The sequence below is a fragment of the Phascolarctos cinereus genome, unplaced genomic scaffold (assembly GCF_003287225.1).
Source record: "Phascolarctos cinereus isolate Bilbo 61053 unplaced genomic scaffold, phaCin_HiC Scaffold_4;HRSCAF=312, whole genome shotgun sequence".
In the NCBI taxonomy this organism is placed as follows: domain Eukaryota; kingdom Metazoa; phylum Chordata; class Mammalia; order Diprotodontia; family Phascolarctidae; genus Phascolarctos; species Phascolarctos cinereus.
The window spans coordinates 279,617,812-279,638,351 of NW_027555847.1; the positions used below are offsets into that span (position 1 = coordinate 279,617,812).

Below are 20,540 nucleotides of genomic sequence, written 5' to 3' on the forward strand. Positions count from 1 at the left end.
TAAAAATATTTCATCATTTACTTTCATGACTGTTTTTTTTTCATTTGCTTCTCCATATGCCTCTGAGACTTAGTTTTCATTTATTACTCGATCAATATTTATTTAAAATTTAAACACAGGGACACACCCACTGAGATTTAGTATCTTATTTAGCGGTGTGTCCTCCATACCCCACGTATTGTTATCTTACTGAGAACAATACACCATCAACTGAGTGGGATATGTATCGAAAATGCAAATATAGAATGCAAATGTAAAACATGCACAATGGTTAAATACATGACAATGTCAACAAAGGTTTTCTACTGAAATGTGAGCTATTACTCTTTGTTTTGGTCTTAGAAGTGCTGATATATTTTTAAGTTTTTAGATTCATTATTAAAAGAATTCCCCAGTGTATACAAGATATCCGTGTGACACAGTAGAGAGAGAGACTATGGATTCAGAGTAGGGTGATCTAACTCTGTCATCCTAGGTTTTATTAACTAGTCATTCCAGTTTTGTGTTATCTGCGTATTTGCTAAATTTTATATCTGATTAGAATTTACTTTGATGACCATTGCAGAAGAGTAGTGCAAACAGAGGAAATAAAAGAGAAAAAAAGAAAACAAAAGGCTTTTGAAACTACTCTTTGTTAATCCCTTTCCAGGTTACTGACACATTTTATGACCTGTTCTGTATATTTTTGTCAGACAGGACCTTTATTCTTTTAGCATCTCATCTATCCAGTAGTAATCATATTTGACCACCTCTAGTCATTTTTTCCCCAAGAAAAACCACCCACTGGTAGAGAAGATGGAATGACATGAAGCCACTTGTTCTTTATCTTGCCAAGGAGAAGGGTCGCCTAGCATCTGTATAATGTGACATGAGGAGGAAGAAGAAGGGGGAAAGGGGAGCTCACTGCAAATGGTCTCATTTTTTTTAACTGAAATATGAGTTAAAAGTTCTTAGCTAAAATGGCAGAGGAGGAAGAGCTATGAGAGGTTTGTAGAAGGAAGAAAAGTCTGAGAAAAGTTGCTGTGATGAATGGGAAAGAAAATCAATTAGAGAATTGTAAAAGGATAACCTTGCTGCATTGAGGGCCCAGTTGAGATCATGTAACATAAATTTATAGTGAACATTATCAGCTCAGTTTTACAATTTTCTGTATTTTCATCCAGCAATATGTGGATAGAAGAAAAGGCAATAAGTATGGGAGTGATCCAAGACTGAGGTTTGGTAGGGCATAAGTAATAGGATAAAGGGTCAAAGAACTCAAGAGAAGAGGACAGTGTAGAGTTGAATTGATTCACCAAGGTCAGGTTGGGCAAAATAAGTAGCAAGTACAGGCGTGATGAAAGAACTGAAGGGTGGAAGGATTGGAGGTGAAGACAAAGAATGGGTTTGAACAGGTGTTATGACCACAGATAATGATCAAATAAAAGAATCACAAATATGGAAGTAGAACAGCTGTGAGTGGTGGCGTGACCAAGGATTTGACCCTCTGTGTGTATGACTGAAGTTGGGGTGAAGAGCTAGTCATGAAAGTGAGTAAATTGAGGAGTGGAGAGTTTAGGATGTTTGAGGAAATATCTATCATATGTTATGTGTGTATGTGTACATGTGTGTATATATATGTCATCTAGTATATAAGGCAGGAGTTGAAGAGGAGAGAAAAACTGTGAGGCAGGCACTGAACTCAATGAGGAAGGAAGGGAAATAGCATGGTTATAGTTGATAACTGCTACCAGAATCTTGACTGGGTAATAAATATTGATTGAATGAACCTCAAAGGAGAAGAGGTTACTGAGTGATTGTGATTAGAGGAAAAGCCTAATAGTGGCAGTTGGGAGGAGCAATCCAACTCTCCTACCATCATCACCAGTGAGTCAAGGGATGAATAAAACTGCAGCCAGTGCTGGAAAGGTGGCCAAAGATGTTGTGTAGTCAGGAATGAGTCCAGTCTTAGTGAATGCAAGAAAAGAAAAGATTTAAGATGAAAGCTAGTTTATTACCTATGGAGCAGGCATTCCAGAGAGCATATTACTTAATTTCTTGACATGCTGGGATCCCACTAGAATTAAAGTTTTATTCCCCATGCTTTTCCCATTAAAGTATCTGTTGTTCAGTGGGGACAGTGATGGTAGAACTGTGTTTACCTAAATGTCCTATAGGAAAAAAAATGCCTAGATAGAACAGTCTTATTTGACTGTTTTTGCCCATCTGTTTTTGCAATTTTAGGCAGAAGTCCAAGATGTTTTTCTGGAAGAAGGGTAGAAAATGGAAGAAAAGGAAAATGAAGTAAAACTAATTTAAAGATGAAAGTAGGATATAGTTGAGAATGGAAAATAAAGGTTGGAAATTTGATATTATGGTTACTTTAGTCAAAAAACTACAAAAACCCTCATGGACATCATATGACTTTGGGAGCACCTGGTTCCACCATGTTATTTGGATCATTCCTTGATCTCATCACCCACTGCTAAACACTTATTGACAATAGAAGATCCAAATGGCCATTATGATATCAGGACCTCCTCTTACCCATGTTTCCTGGTTCGTTGTATCATAAATGTATTATAAAGAGAAATTCATCCATTTCTGAGGTTAATAAAAAACACACATACTTACCTTTCAGTAGAATGTAATATGAGACTAAAAGAGTTTGTAGAATCTGACAGTTAAAATAGGTTTTTCTTCTCTTTTGACATGTTTATTGTTTTCCTTTCAGTTATTTTGTATCTATATATTAATATATCTAACAGTTGATATATTAATATAATATAACATATAATTATGTGTACATTTACATACTAATACCTATCCATATATTAGTCTTGAGTATTGAATACCAATAGTGAGAAAGGTTAATATATTACCTCTCCTCACTACTGGTAGCAAATTACATAGATGTGTGGTTGTGGGATATTTCTTTCTTTCAGGTTGAGTATGACCTGTCTCCATTGTTTTGGTCCTTCAGACTATAAAGTTATCTAATGGCATTTTGTTAAATCTTGAGAAATGCAGTAGAAACTATGTTATATTAAATTCCACAAAATGAAGCCAAAGTACACACACACAAAATACACATGAAGTAATATGTGCATAGTAATAATGACATGGAATCATCAGTCCATTTACATCATATTTCAGTTTTAGAATAAGGAAATTAAAATATGCTTCATTATTTTTCTTCCGGGGTGTTGGCTTCATATTTGTGTGTGTCAGTTTGTGTTCGCTTTCCCCCCAATTTTCAATGTAATCTGACTTTCACTTTCTTTACATTCCTTCTACCTTTCTTCACTTTTCTTCCCTTTTCTACCTCTACAGTTTTCTACCTGTTCTTCATAAGAGAACCTTAGACTCCTACCTGAGTTAGATGGGCATTCCAAAAAAACTGTTCTATCAAGACCTTATTTTCAGAATAGAGCTCCAGGACTCTAAAGAGGAAATTTTTTTTTCATTATCAGTGCTTGTAATATGGTTCACTATCTTCTGTATCCCATGTGAAAAGCTTTCCTACAACAAAGTAAATATTTCTTTAATTCCTTTTCTTTGTGAGAGATAAATACTGACTTAGAAACATGGTAAGTAATGTATGAAATGAAATCACAAATAGAGAGAATACTGTATCTACCATCTAATCATTTCTGATTTACTATATTTAACATATTGTTAATCTGCTCACAAAAGGAGAGGCACCACATTGTACATTTCAGAGCTAAAGAAAATAGGCACCAAAGGGAATATTTTAATTATAGGTTGTAATTCTTTGAGAATTTTTGCAGTTTTACTTTTTTATTTTCCAGGCTCTAATTTACTAGTTAATATCTGGTTTCCAGTTGAAGGTGAACTTATTTGTGTAATTCTAGAATCTGTCATACTTCAGGTAATCACTTTGAAAGAAAATATGAGGCTTGGTATTCAGATTCCTGTATGTAGTGACCTCTCACATTTTCCCAGAAATATCCCACTCTGCCAGTGCATATTTTGGGTGAGATGTGTTGACACATCTCTCCATTGCCCTTTGTGTTACACGCAAGTTTAATTCTTTGGAAACTCTAGCATTACATGACTTGGATCCATATGCAATCACAGGAAAAATAATATTAAGAAGATAGTACTTTGTTTCAAGAAGAAATGGGGGTCATTGAAGCACTATACAACTTTTCAAATGTAGTCCAACCTGCTGTCTTCCTCCTGTTCAGTTTCAAGCCCAGTTCATCACTCTCCTGTAGTGTCTGTTGTTGAAGATACAACTGCACATCATCATCTGGACAGTAGGCATTCTTCATCTACTTGGTTTTTCTTGTATAGGTACACTCAACTTTCTTAATGCTTATATGTCTCATTTAGTATGCTCTGCAGTATTCTGGGGCTTGATGCAGTCAGCAAAAGGTCACCCCATACTAGGAGCATCTGGAGAAATTCACTCTTTATAGGAAGTCCCTCATCCATTTGGAGACCTTCTGTGACAGGGGTAAACACCTTTAAGCAAACAAATATAAGAGCCTATACCATAGGACCCATTGAATTTAGAGCTAGAGGGGACTTCAGAGCCCATCTAATCAAACCTCCTCATTTGTAAAATGAGGAGTTGAGATAACTAGAGAAGTTAAATGACTTTCCCAAGGGCACACAGCTAATAAGTGGCATAGTCATGATTTAAGCCTAGGTTATCCCACTTCAAGTCCATCTCAATTTCTACTCTACCACACTACCTCTCTTCAAACATGTAAAGGTATCAGTTGAACCCACCAATTAAAGGACTGGGGGAAATTCTTAAAAAAAAAAAACCTAGCTCTTTCCCCAACTTCCCCTTTTGGTGATGTTCAGTAACATACACTGTAATGTATTCCATTTCCCTCTTGTTGTGTATTCTGAATTTTGCCTTAAACATAAAGAGATGAAAGACTAGCTAGATATAAATGAAAATTTAAAGTAGAACAGAGAGCTAAATCTCTGATTGTTAGTAATTTTTTTCTGAGTGCTCTGAGCTATTGTAATGGTATTAATTACTTTTTGTCTGGTATAGACTACATAAAATAAAGAAAATTGACCTGAAGCTATTATTATTATTACTCCTAAGCTAGAGAGAGAGAGAGAGAGAGAGGGAGAGAGAGAGAGAGAGAACCAGTTGTTATAACAGTGGATGGCTCATTAAATATCCAGAGCAAAAGGGAGTAGGGAGGAGAGAATGGTGGCTGTTAAAATTCATAAAACAGCTCTCATCAAACAAAGTTATCTTTGTCACATTTTTGAAGGAATCTTGTATAATTTTGACATGAGCATGCAGTTTATGACTGTGTTTGCCCTACCAAATGTTGTTTAGTCAATAAATAAAAATTAGTGTGAGAGTTTGTGTTTTCTATACCTTTCACTTAGATGTATGAATGTATTTTATTTGGAAAAGTTTGCCTTTTCCTATCTAATACTTTCATCAAGGATAACCTTAATAGGAGTATATCATTCTCTCAGAAGCTTTGTGACAACAGAAAAGCAGGTGTTTGAATTGATGATTTTTTATGTTTTTCTTAATTACCTTTGTATTCAGTCACTTATAAGATCCATGATATTTTTTGAGATATCTTAAAATTCAATCCCTCAATATTCCTAAAATTGTCTCCAGCTCAGCCTTTCTCTATTTATCGTTGGTCTAGTTCAACCTCTCTTTCTATATTTGTTTTCCTTAGTGCTATTTTTACATCTTCCTTTAGCATGTCAGGGAATATGATGTTAGAATCCAAATATGGTGACTCATATAAATTTTCATTTATCTTTTACATTTTCAATCTGTTTGCCATCTTTCACTCAGTCAGTAAACATTTATGAGGCACCTGTTATGTGCCAGGCACTGTGCTAAATGCTGGAGGTCAGTTCTCTGATATCATACTTAAGTAACATGGGGATGTCTGGCATAATTTAATCTCTTACCAGAGTTTCTATAATATTGTTTTTCCATCCACTACTCCCCAGTATTTTATGAGGTGATATTGTTCATTATCTTCCTCCATAAGCCATAAGATTTTATAAATGCATTTTTATTGCAAACCAATTTGACTTTGACTACCATATAACTCTGCTTGTCAAGATCAAGTGTTTACTGGTCATGTGCTAAGTCCTTTTGATCTCCTCATTGTTATGATTGATTTACATCAGTAAATACTTAGGAAATGGTGATCATTCATGTTAATGCTTGGTCTTTTATCTATTTCCCATTGTATGTCTTTATCATTTTCTTCTAATTTCATATTTCATTTAATTTTTCCTCTGAGGGAAACACAGAGGGAAACACAGACAAGCAGGACAGCTTTGAAATTAATATATTGAATTATATATTTTTAAAAATCTGTACATAAGATAGTTCACAGTTTCATATACCATCTTATTTTTCTAGTCTTTGTTTACATAAATATTCATGTTTGATGGTTTTGTCAAGTTCAAAATAATTAGTCATTGATCTTACTGCACTCTGAGAGTTAGTTTGGAAAGGACTCCAACATCTATTAAAATTTAATCAACTTAATTTTTGTGATGTTATTTGGTACAGTCCATCTTCAATGCCTTCTGACTGTATTGAAGAAAGTATTCACAATATATAGACTCTAGAACTTGTAAATAAGTAAATTAATTTTTTCCTAGATAGAGTTTCTTAGAGTTAAATACTATTCTCCCTGATAAAGGAGCTGGTCCCTGTGGATCATGTCAGCAATTGGGAAGGTCTATAATACATTCTTTTTGAGTTAGACCTAATTGTGTTAGTTTTGTGTTATAACTCTCCCAACACAAGACTTGTAATACTTATTAACAAAGCATATTCAATACCTAATGAAAAATATCAACCTCAACTAATCATGTAGATAATTATCTCAGAAATAGTAGCATCCAAGTTAGAGTTCTCTAAATTAGACACTAGTTTCCTAGTAATCCTGAAACATGTTTTAATTTTTAGATTACAGAATATAAGTATGCAAAGTTGTCCAATTAATTAAGGATGAGATGATGGCTCTTCTGACAGAAAAAAAAATGCTGGAGGGAAAAGAAAGGAATGGCTTCATTCCAGAATATTATTCTTGCTTTTTATTATAACCAGTATTATAGAGGCAGATGAAAAGAATTTGCAGTTTCTCTAATCCCTTGTCACTCTATATTCTAGCCATCTCTCTCCTTACTAGAACTACTCATTAGTCTGTTAGAAAAAATAAATTCTGTGGGGAAAGTAAGCCAATTTTGCTACTTATGCACTTCTTACCTTGTTTTATATCCTTAGGTATTTGTTTTTATCACTTAAATTGAAATATACACGTTGTCTGGAACGTAAAGACTACGTAAAGATGGAGGATTTTTATCTGTAACAGAAAGGATGAGAATGACTATTAAGTCACAGACTTTTAAAATTATATTCAGTTCAGCAAGCATTTATCACTAAGAGTCAGTCACTATGCCTGACCCTGGGAAAGCAAAAACAAAAATGAAACTATCTGCCCTCCATCCAAAGCAGAGATTTTATCCGCATAGGAGGCTCCCCAGTGAGGAAACAAACTGTACCACTGCAGATCAGTGATTCATATGAAATTATAATCTTAAAGAATTGCCTGGGTAGGGCATTAAGAATTTAAATGACTTGCTTAGTCAAAGGTAGAACTTGAACCTAGATAATCTTGACTCCAAGGCTGTCTCTCTAACCACAGTAACATGCACAAACAGAAAATGAATGCACAATAATTTCTGATAGCAATGAGTACTAACAACTGAGGAATTCCAAAAATGCTTCAGCGTTTAAGTTGACACTTAAGTTGAATCTTAAAGAGAGCTAGAGATACCATAGACAGAGGTGAAGAGAGAGCACATTTCAAGTCATAGAGCCCTATACCAGGGATACAAGATGGAATGTCCTATACCAGTAGCAAGTTGAGCAGTTTCGTTGGATTGTAGTAATGTGTGAAAGAGTAAAATGTGACCAGCTTTGAAAGATGGATCCAAATTGTAAAGGGCTTTAAATGCCAAGCAAAAGAGTTTATGATTTATCTAGAGGCAATAGGGAGCCGCTAAGGAAGGCATCTTGAGCAGTGGAAGGACCTGTGCTTTAGACATATCTATATTGTAGATATGGGGAAGAAACCCTAAAAATATAAGCATGAAAATTGCTTTCAGTTTGTATTAATAGATGTTTTCTGTGTCTTTGTTTAATTTAGGGACCTTGCTGCAAGAAATTGCCTGGTAGGGGAAAATAATATTCTGAAAATCAGTGACTTTGGAATGTCTCGTCAAGAAGATGGTGGTATATATTCTTCTTCTGGCTTAAAGCAAATTCCCATCAAATGGACTGCTCCAGAGGCCCTCAATTACGGTAAGAATATATTCTTTCTTTCCTTTTAGTATATAAAATGAGCTACATACAGCATGAAATTATTTACAAAATAGATCACAGAATATGAAGTTTAGTCCAGTTTTGAATTCCTTCAGCATGTATTTGATCACAATGATGTGAAAACTTTTATACCTTAATACTTTAATATGTACATGTACATTAAATATGTAGAATTGTTTATCAGATTTCTTCACAAAAATGTGTTCGCACTTCACTGACACTGATTCATTTATGATCACCTTTGAAAAAAACATGACAGTACATGCTATTTTAAAAGCATAAAAATTTTTTCCCCTTTCCCAAAAATATAGGTATATCTGTGCTAACTCAAATAGTTGCAATATATGCACAGTAACTATAATGCACTGACTTTGGTGCTAGGCCCCTGCAATGGAATAGTTTATATTTGACTCAGTAGCTGCATCTAAAATTAGATCCCTAAAATTAATTTTCATTAATTCTTTAGCCCTTCATCATGAAATTTATTTGTTTTCCTGACATCTTTTTTTTTGATGGGGGTGGGGGTAGGAGAGGGTGAGGTGGTGTTGTGGGGAGGTTTGTACCTGTGGTTTTCTATTGAGGAAATTCCCCTTGCCAGTGCAGGTCAGCAATGCTATTCTACAATTTATAGCCTTACTGAATTACCTGGAGTACCCATAGGTTAAATGTCATTCAATCTTTTTTAATATTTTAGAATGTATTTTTTGTACAATTCTTATAGGAAAAGGAAGACAAAAATTACTTTTTTAAATATGAGATTTTTTTACTCAAAATTTTATGCATCATTTCAAAAGGAAATATAACACACATCTTATGTTTGTTGAGAGTAATATGCTATAACAAGATCAGGAATAAAAGGAAGAAAAGATCAGATTGGGCTTTAAAGAAAAATCTAGAATCACATTTTCAGTAAAGGAAGGCAATTAAGATGCAGCATGCAAGCCTAGGGTTGGTGAATGAGTATAGCATGTCTTGAATAATTTCTGAATTCTGTTCAGCACAATGACCAACCCATAACTCCAGTGGGATTGATGATGAAACATGATACCCATGGTACCATTCTATACATAAGACACACATTTTCAGATATTGCCAATGTGTGGATTTGTTTTGCTTGATTTGGTAGTACCATTGTATCACTTTGAAAAAGGGGCCCACTTTCCTCATCACCACAAATACCAACTGCCACCAAATGGTAGGTAAACCCAAGAGCCTCAACAGTGGCTGCACTCCCCAGGCTGCTTCTGCTTCCAGCTCACTCTCCACCTCCCCTCCCAATCATCCCCAGAAGCCAACCTAGTGGAGATAGGGCCTGGCAGCTACTTCTGTGGACACTACAGCCATAGTGAATGAAGACCCAGAAAAGAAGGTAATCACCAAAAAAATCCTCAGATGGTTCATCTGCAGAAACTGATGTGACTTATCAATGGAAATAACATTAAAGAAGAAACATTACCATCTGCTTTGCCACTGAACCCTAATAGTTGACTTTCCATCTGACTTGCAGCTGAAACCTGCAGAATTCGAGCTTCTTAAGAGCAAGCTCTGTATTCTGTTTGTATCTCCAGTGCTTAGCACAGTAATTATTATTTATACATTATGGCATAATATTATTTATAATATTATACATTATTATAACAAATATAAGACTAATATTTTTTTTCATGCAGCCATTCATTAAGGGTTTTATTTTTTAAATTTAAGGGGATAATAGTGATGTAACAAAAAAAAAATAAAAAGAAGCATAGCGCATATTCTCTGAGATTGCTATCCCAAATTCCTGTTCACATTGGGAAGCTATGTTGGCTAGCTATTTCTCCCTTAAGGGTTCTAGGAATAACTGTGAGGAGTTAGAAATTAGCTCACAAGTCTCTACTGGTATGCCCCCACACACACATTGGTTATCATTTAATATCAATTACCAGCCAAATATTAGCTTGTAGTTAGAGGTATTTGCTAATATAGTAAGGACAGTTGTTATAAAACATTTGTCCCAAAAGTCTATCTAGGACATTTCCGCAAGTATATACTGAGTCTAGTAGAAAGTGGACTCAGGCTTGGAGAGTTCATATGGCCAAGGGAGAACCTACAGCAGCAACTTTGCTCTCTCTTTGGAGTCTCTGTGAAGTTACGTGTAGGCGTGGCAGAGCTTTCTACCAGGTTCCTTCTTTCTCCTGAAGCTGCCTTTCCCTGGTGTGTCTAGTTTTTTTCCTTAGTATCTTGTATAAATGTTGCCATAAATTGCTCCTGCTTCAGGGACACTACACCAAAAGTATATTAGGACCCTGCTGCATACCCATGGCTATTAGGAAGTCTGAAATCTTCCACTTCTTGGAGTTTATTAGGTCATCCCATCACCCTTCCTAGATAACATTTCATTTCATCCTGTGGCTTGATATGCTCTACCCATTTCCAATTTGATAAACTAAGTTTTTCCCATGTACTTTGATTGATTGATTGAGGTGTTTTTTTTTTAACCTGATAAGATATTATTGTGTTAGATGAATTAGGGTGGGATGATTGATTTATTTATTCTGTAAGCTCCATCCTTACAGAGAAAAGTAGGCCATAGAAATGTTTAAAAAGGGAAATTTGGAGGGACACAAACAAGATGGTCAACTTTAAAACTCACGTTGAATTTATTATATGCTTTTTTTTAAAAGCAAGCTGTTTCTTATGGAGATTCATGGCTTCATGTTCTTACTTCATTTTCTTTTCTTTTTTGCATATGCAAATGTTCATATTAATTGGAGTTGCCAAGCATAGAGTTACAAAAATTATTTTTAGAAAGTATATCAAATAAAATATTGTAAACTGTTCCTTTATTGATTTCAAACTAAAAATTTACTTCAGTTTGAAAAATTTTAATATTCCTGCAGTTAAACTAGGTAAAACTGTGACTATGAAATGGATTTAAAATTAAGCTGGTCCAGTACCTGCCCACTGGTCCTCATAGATGAAGAAGAATCCAAAATATTCCAGAATCTATTTTGAAAAGTGTTCTGGATAGGTCATCTGTGTGTGTTAATACTGAAATTGCATGATTATTATCTATATTCACATTGCTTGAATTCTCAAATCTTTTCTTTGATTCCTAATTTTTTTTTAATGCCCACTATTGCTTTCATTTAATTTTCTTTTTTTTTTTCCTTTTGGCAAGGCAGTTGGGGTTAAGTGACTTGCCCAGGGTCACACAGCTAGTAAGTGTCAATGTCAAGTGTCTGGTCTGAGACCAGATTTGAACTCAGGTCCTCCTGACTCCAGGGCCAGTGCTCTGTCCACTGTGCCACCTACCTGCCCCATTTCCTTTAAATTTTTTAACAGAATGTCTCAAATCATCTAGCTAAGAAACTGTAGCAGAGACCTTTGGGCTTTTGATAAAATGTATTTGAAATTCAGACGTTATTTTTATTGTTTTGTTGTGGTGAAGTTCTAGTAAATTCAGGGTGCTGAAAATAATGAATGAACAATGAATTTTACTTTATTAATCACATGTAGTCTCATTTTTAAAAATCAATATGAATTTGGTGCTTATGAGAACTACATACTAAAATCTCAGGTGCTTCTTAGTAACAATGCTGACAATTGTGAATGTAAGCTACCTTCTCCAATTCTGCCCCAGAGACTTCACCTCGATTGTGATGCTTTTTTAAAATTCTATTGCCAGAGTGCTGTGGAATGTTAAATGAAGGCCAGGTAAGTGATGTGGGCAGGTATTGACTAGGCATTTCTCCTTCTCAAGAATGAACCCAACATTCCAAATATATAACCAATTTCCCTTCTCTTGGTTGTTTTCCTTCATGCCAGCAAGAGGATTCGCTGCAATTTCAAACACCCAATAGCTACCCTGTAATTTTCCATAGTGTTTCTTCTTGGGGTTGTTGTTGATATTTCCGTAGGAATAAATTAGGTATGGTGAATAAGAATAGAAAAAAGCCCAGTATTATAATGATTTGTATTTAATACGAACCCTTTTTTCTTCATACAGCTCCAAACACTTTCTGGCTAATTGTTACATCTCTATTAGAGAATTATGGATAGACAACTGAGACACAGTTACCTAAACATCTTCCTACTAAAAATTCACCTCTCTAGATACTGGTCCTGGGCTCTGCTTAGGAAATTGTTGAATTCCTGGCCCAGAAATGAAATTATTTTGAATAAGCTATTAGAACAACTAAAATCTAACTTCATATTTTTTCAAGTTCATTCAGAGTTTTACTAAACCAGCTTTTTATGTTCTATCTTTCCATTGCCAAATGGTCTTACTGACAAGAGCATAAAGCATCCCAACAAAAATTGTTTATACCAGTGACGGCCAGGGTTAGAAGTCTTTACTGTGAATTGACAAATTTCAGAAGAAGTCAGATGTAAAAGAAAGAGCTGAAGAGGAAGAAGGCATTTCTCATGCAAATGAGGGAGTGGTTTATGAAACCACTCAAAGAGATCTTACATGACAAGGATGCTCTTTGAGAAGCTATTTCAATATTCAGAGGCCAAAACTGATGTGAATTAATTAGCATTTCATCCTCAAGTTATTTTCCTAAAGAAAATACTATTGAATTTTGGTAAGTGAAAGCTCCCCATTTTTTTTCAACTTTATGGCACAAGAGTTTTGCATTTGGTATTGAATTTCTTCCTAATTTTTTTAGCCATTCTGTCACTGATTTTTTTTTCCCTTCTTCTAAGTTTGTAGTCTTGGGTCTAACATCTATACAGATCTACACAACAAATTGGAAGCTTGAAAGAGGCTAACTAGAACATAGGGACAGTGCATATTTGGAACACTGGGCAATAGAAAGCCCTGCCTGAATTAAATTTAATAATACTGTCTTAAATTAAGCAGCATTATCATTACATTGCAATTATCTCTATGTCCTTCCCAGTACTTAACATGTAGTAGCTTAACAAATAATGATTGAACAAATGAACAAAAATGAAAGTTGATATGTTTGTAAAGGACAAATGGAATATTTTAAAACCATGAAATTGAACAAAATTTCAAGAGTATATTTTTTAGTGTGTTACAGGGAAATTTTAATCAAGTAATAGCCTTTCACTTTAATTAGATTTTTATAGGCAAAAATACTTTGAAAATGTAGCCCACTAAGATACAAGGTTCAAAAGTGATATCATTTTTATCTTTGCATTTCCCCCATTGCCTAGAACATAATAGCAACAATAAATGGCTTTGTGATAGACTTTAAAAACCTAACCACAGATGTGTTCATGATTTTAGGTATTTTTCATATGTATTCTTGGTTTTTACATGACTATGTCTCTTTTGATCTCTACACAAGATAATATCTAACTTTGTGTGTAGATAGGAAGGTTGAGGGATTAGGATGGAGGAAATAATTAACTAAATAACTTGTACTTTCTTAAGAATGACTTTAATGAAAAGTGATAAATGACTGGATGCTAAACTCTGAAGAGAGTTGATATGCAGACAAGAAAACTAATCTTACCACCAACAGTATCATGATTGTCTGTAATTACTATCTACTAAGAAGGAAAAGTAATTTAACACAGCTGGATATGATATTTAGTAAGTGGGCAGAAATTTTACTGACGTCAGAATCCTTAACATCACTCATATACTCCCAGTACCATTGTACTTCCTTCAGAGGAAAAAAAAGAGTAGTTCACTTATAATAACAAGCAAAAATAGGAGAAGGATTGAATTTTGTAAATATTAAAATGGCAGTGAATAGGCCAGAAAAGTGTGAAAGATGTAGAAAAGGAAATCATTTGAGGAATCTTTAAAATGATCCCACTTGCCCAGTAGTGGAACTAAACTAGCACTCTTTTTGGCCCTCAATTTGAAATTAAAATAAAAACTTGAGTAACTTTCGAAAATCCTTGAGATTCTTAGTACTTTGAGAGATTGAGATAGGGTTTTGTTAAATTGTTGCTGATAGTATTTTCTCTTTTGAATTATGCACCTGTCTCCAAATTCATTTACTCATAATGTTTAGTGAGGCAGTTGCATGAAGATATTTTTACAAAACTAAGTACCATGTATTTTAAAGAAGTTGTTTTTATCAGCCACCTATGTTAATTTCCTCACTATTCAAAACAGAAAAAAATTGCATTTTAGGCAAATGAAAGAATCAAGAGAGAAATGAGACTTTTATACATAGAAGAAAACATAAACAAAGAATAAAAATCAATACAAAGAAGGTACCTTATTGCTTCAAGTTTGTTGTTCATAATTTTAATGGGAAAAGAAAATTGAATTTAAGCATAAAGCAAAATATCTGAAATCCAGCTTGTAAATCTCCTCACAAGCATTGGTCTATCTAAATTTATATGTTTTTTATAGGAAATAATCATCGTATTCAAACATCACTTGAAGAACAAGTTCACATGCTTGATAAATATTTTCCTGAAGGGAAAAAAGAGACTTGTTTATATATGCCAGCTATTTAAAGATTATGAAATAAAACTTTGGAACTGAAACAGAAACATTGATAATTTTATCCTTTTGGTAATTTTAAAATGTGATGGTGAAAATTTATATATTAAAAAATGTTCTCCACTTTTAAACCACCTGCATGTTCACTCTTGTTTTTGTCTCTTTATTTTTCCTACCAGGAAGATACAGTTCTGAAAGTGATGCATGGAGCTTTGGTATCCTTTTGTGGGAGACCTTCAGTTTAGGAGTCTGTCCATATCCTGGAATGACCAACCAACATGCCCGGGAACAAGTGGAGCAAGGTTGGTATAGAATTAGAGTTGAAGTCTTCGCAAGCAAGTCACAAATTAAATGTGCAAGCAAAAGTTTGGAGAAATTGCCCCAGTTTTTTAGGGAGAGGAATTGAGATGAGGCTTTAAAGTTAGGTTGGGCAAGACAGTTAGATCAGTGATACCCAAACTCTTTTTATTTTTTTTTTAAAGAAAATTACAATTACCTTGTTTGGAGGATCTTGGAAGAATTTTGTAACATTCTTTGAGAAACTTTGGAAATCACAGCCCCAGAGTTAATAATACCTAGGTGACAGTCATGGCACATATACCCCTGTGTGGTATGTGCCCTTAGAGTGACCTTAAATACGGTCACTGAGCAAACAAAGTGTACTGTTCTAAAAGAAATGTACAAGAAAATGCCAGGCCATTGAATAAGGTTGAAAAAATGAAGGAGGGGGCAGCTAGGTGGCACGGTGGATAGAGCACCAACCCTGAAGTCAGAAGGACCTGAGTTCAAATGCGGCCTCAGACACTTGACACTTGCTAGCTGTTGTGACCCTGGGCAAGTCACTTAACCCCATTGCCTAGCCCCCCCAAAAAAATGAAGGAAAGATTTTAAAGCTCCTGGGTAGGTAGACAGCTTTCTTAATTTTGTATTTATTTTGTATTTGCTTCCCTATGTTTATGTGCTTTCCCTTCAGTATAATGTAATTGAGGGAAAGAACTGTTTTCATTTTTGTTTTTTATATCCATGCTGCCTAACACAGTGCCTGGAATGTAGCAGGTGCTTAATATATGTCTGTTGAATTGACATTATTAATTTAGTTGCTGTTAGAGTGATCTCTAAGGCAAATACTAGATTTTTTACCTCCCACCATTAGGCACAGGAAATAAATTTTATTTTATTTGATAAATGTATATTCTTGAATATTAAAATACCTGTGAATCTTTTATTAATAAAATCCAACCCATCATTCCTGTTGGAGAGTGGGAGAAAAGATAGCGAAGACAGGAAATGCCACCCAGGACGATGTATATTGAGAATTCTGTTTGCCCTGTGAACACTGTGTAAAGCTGTAAAGACCTGGAAGACACCATGAAAATATCCATCTGGGCCCTGGAAATACCACCCCATTCAGTGTGATGTATCTGCTCCTGTGAATCTAAGAAATGAATGAGAGAGCATGGGTTGCAGACTGACCCTACTTGGAACTGTTGTGATTATCAACTTGACATGGAGAACAGAAAAATAAGTAGCCCTCCATCTTGTTCTTGGACCACAAGAAGGCAAAATACCTTAGAACAATTCAGAAATACCAGTACCACACCTACTAGAAAAGTTTTTGGTATATTTGATGCTGACTACCAAAGGTTTGGTAAAACAAGAATGTACATAAAATAGGCTGAAGATATGAATGTTTTTATTATGTGTGGCTACTATATCATTTTTTTCATTGAAGCATTTATAGGAAAGGACTTCATCAAGTCAGAGTTACACAGCACATTACAGATCAATACAGGGAAATCATAAGAAACAACTGCATTCTTAAATGTAGATGAGATGGGATAAGGATGTAAGTTAAGGATTTACTTTAAACCTGAAGACAGAAAATGTGAAGAACCTACACATTGAAAATCTATGCTTAACACAAACCCCAGAAATGTTACCTAATGATGAAACAGATTTCAAAAATAATGCCAAAGTCTTGAAAAAGGGGGTAAAACCAGACCCTGGAATGCCATCCCAAAACCAGGAAATGGGGCTGAAAATTTAAGTAAACAGAATAAAACACTGAATGCATTGAAGAAATACTCTGTGTTAGAAGAAGCCCAAGTTGTAAAACCAGAAAAAGAAAGTGATTCCACTGAAAGTGCAGATAAGAGCCTCAAGAGGAAAAAAAGGCATAGCCACATGGACATTTTTGCCCAAGGCCTCCTTCTTAAATTGGAGGTTCTGGAAGAAGCCAATCAATCATAAGGTGAGACCTTGTGAAAACTATTCCAGGGGTGGAAAGAGCTTCTGAGGTGAAGAGGTCTCTGTGTCAAGGTAGAGAGTAAATAAAGATAATCTCAGGGCTCAAGTATGGTTTTGTCCTGTTTCACTGGTTTTAAGAAGAAAGAAAAAAGAAGAAAAAAGTAATACTATTTCTCATTATTGGGGAGAATGGGGAAAATGGGCATCTCATGGACCTTATCTTTATCTGATGATGATTAAACACACACACATACACGTACACACACACACACACACACACACACACACACACTCACAGAGTCTATAGAAGAAACACATTAAATGTGGCAGTGAAACAGGTAGAAGAAAAAAAGGAAAGAAGGCTTTAAGAGGAATGAGACATTTGGGGAGAAATCCAAAAAAAAGGGCACTAGATTAAATAATAATGAAGAAATGACAAAAAGAAATAACAGTAAACACCTTGGTTGAACCCCAGGCTTGCACAAAAAGGCAACCAGAAGCCTGCAGGTTTGAGGGGATGGGGCTTCATCAGGGAAGCCAGTGCAAGCACTAGTCAGCAGAGTGGAAGCCTACAGAACTCTGCCTGGGAGGTTACAGGGGGATCAGAAGTCTGCACCACTTTATTCCTGGAGATCCTGAACACAAACATTCTGGAGAGTTGGCAGGAAGGCAGAGGGAGGGGCAAGGTTTGAAAGCTAATGCCAAGAGTCCAGGAAATAGGGATCAAGACCAAAGAGGACAATCCCACCCAGGAGTGCAGGAGAGGGAAGAACATGGCACAAATTCTCAAACCAAGAACTGAGGCTAGAAATGTCAGTAAATAAAAGGAAACATTAAACACAGTTTTTTTAAAAAAAATGCTATTTATGGATCAAGAGGTAAAATCAGAAGAGAGTGAAAAGTAAAATCACAGTCTCCCTCAGGCCAAAAAAAAAAAAACATTGGCCACAGGGACTCCAAAAATGGACTGGAAGAAGTAAAGCAAAAGATAAAAAATTAAATTATAAGCAAAAGAAGAGCTCTAGAGGAAAGAACTGGAAAATGAATACTTCAGAATAGGAAGAAAATCCTTGCAAAGTAGCAAATATCCTGAAAATAAGAATCAAATTAAAAATGCAATTGCTCTTAGGTACAAGAAATATTAAAACAAATGTAAGTTATCAAGAACTTGGAAAAGAAGTCAATGAGAAATAATTTATAAATTCATGTTCTATAACCTCAATTGAGCTCTCACTATAGCAAGAAAATTCTGTTAGTCATCCTTAATTCTTTATCTCACTCCTCACAAAAGTTTTCTCTCTCTCTCTCTCTCTCTCTCTCTCTCTCTCTCTCTCTCTCTCTCTCTCTCTCTCTCTCTCTCTCTCTCTCTCTCTCTTTTTCAGACTTTGCCTCTTACTTTACTCAGAAAATTAATCTCATTCAAGGTGGGCTCCCTCTTCTCTGCATCTCAGAAGCCCTTAAAATCATCAACCACTCTCTGTTTCCTTCCTTACATCACAACCCCCCTCAGTTTTTTAGCTCACTTTTGTGTTTTGTCTTCCCCCATTAAAATTAGATGGTGAGTTCCGTGAGACCAGGGACTAGACTTCTTTTGCCTTTTTGTATCCCCAGCATATCGTACGTGCCTAGCACAGAGTATGTACTTAATGTTTATTGACTGATAAAATGTAAGCTCTTTGAGAACAAGAAACTGTCTTTTTGCTTGTATTTGTATCTCCAGAATGTAGCACAATACCTGGCACATATAGTAATTGCTTGATAAATGCTTATTTCCTTCTTCCTTCCTTCTTTTCTCCTAGGCCCTGATGGCCAAGGCCACCTCCTCCACTTGTACCCTTGATTTTATCCCTTCCCATCTTCTCTAGGAGATTGTAACCTGAGTTCTTTCCCCTCTCTTGCTAACATTCCGTTAAACTATCACTCTCCCTCCTCCCAACACTTCTCAAACTCCTAGAGAAAGCTGTCTACAATTAGTGTTTCTACTTCCTTTCTCCTTATTATTACAATAGGAAAAGAAAATGAAATTAAGGGAATAAGCATATGGAGAAGAGGAAATGATATGGTCATCATTTTGCAAATGATATGATGGTCTATCAAGAGAAACCAAGAGTCAACTAAAAAATTAATTAAAAATAACCTCAGGAGATTTGCAAGATATAAAATAAATCACCAGCATTTCTATATATTACCAACAAAAGACAGCAGGAAGAAATAGAGAAACACCATTCAACATAACCACAAATTTGTAAAATATTTAGGAAGCTATAAACCAGGGCAGACAAAGGAACTATGTGAATAGAAATATAAAATACTTTTTCTAAGAATAGAAAGAGCTAAATATTTGGAGAAGTTTGGCTAATTAAGATTTTATTACCAAAATATAAAAGAAACTGATTCAAATTTATAAGAACAATAGCCATTCTACAATAAGTCAAAGGATAATATATGTAAGTATATAGAATGTATATATAATGTATGCATATGTAAAGTCAGTTTTCAAAGGAAGAAATTTAAGCTATCAACCATATTTTAAAATGTTCCAAATCACTAATAGAGATACATAAATTAAAACAACACTGAGATTCCCCACCACACTTATCAAATTGTCAAAATGACAAAAAGGGAAAATGAAAATTGCTAGAGGGATGTGGAAAGGCAGGTACAATAACATACTCTTGGTAGAACTGTGAATGGTCCAGTCATTGTGGAAAGCAATTTGGAATTATGCCCACAAATTCACTAAACTGTGCATATGTATTTTTGGATCCAATAATACCTTCGCTAGTCTAATACCCTAAAAATATCAAAGAAAAAGGGAGAGTCCATATAGAAAGAAACACTTATAGCAATTCTTTTTATAGTGGCAAAGAACTGGAAACTAAGGGAATGTCCCTCAGTTGCAGAATAGCTGAACAAATAATGATATAGGGATGTTATGGAATATTATTATGCTGTAAGAAATTATAAAAGGACAGTTTCATAGAATCCTGGGAAGACTTGCATGACTTATGTAGAGTGTTGAGCAGAACCAGGAGAGAGCTATTTATATAGTAACATCATTGTAAACAAAAACAACTTCAAAAGACTTAAAATCTCTTATCAGTTAACTGACTTATCATGATTCCAGAGGACCAATAGTAAAGCATGCTGGCAGAGGTGATAGACTCAAGATGCAATATAAGATTCATTTTTTGACACAGCCAGTATGAGATTTTTTGTTTTGCTTTGTTTTTTGCTTGACTGTATCTGTTTGTTATGTGGCTTTTGTTTTTCTGTTTCATTGGGGTGGTGGGAGGGAGATGGGGTGCTAGAGATAAGGTAGTCAGAAAATTTTTAAAAGAAAGAAAAAGAAAAGAAAGAAAGAAGAGTTATTGAAAGAGTTTTATTTTTAAAAAATCCACAAAAGGAAACAAAAGAATCGCAGATGAGGATAGCTTTGGATGTTACATGTTGAATTTATATTTTAAAAGAAAGCTAGGCCTTACATAATATTTTCATTCTCATATACAGTCCTCTTTTTCT

The 20,540-nt window shown here is 34.9% G+C and overlaps 1 protein-coding gene across 8 annotated transcripts in view; it reads left to right on the plus strand.

Annotated features, from left to right (window-relative positions):
• Nucleotides 1–20,540, plus strand: part of FER (FER tyrosine kinase) — a 257,864-nt gene that overhangs the window by 225,430 nt on the left and 11,894 nt on the right. For 7 of the 8 annotated variants that reach the window (XM_020968837.2, XM_020968841.2, XM_078153087.1 and 4 more), the window contains 2 exons: nt 8,178–8,332; nt 14,951–15,073. In XM_020968837.2, the coding sequence (XP_020824496.1) occupies nt 8,178–8,332; nt 14,951–15,073 (278 nt within the window). Of the gene's footprint in view, nt 1–8,177; nt 8,333–14,950; nt 15,074–20,540 lie in introns of those variants that run through there. The other variant, XR_013486092.1, reaches the window with a different exon arrangement.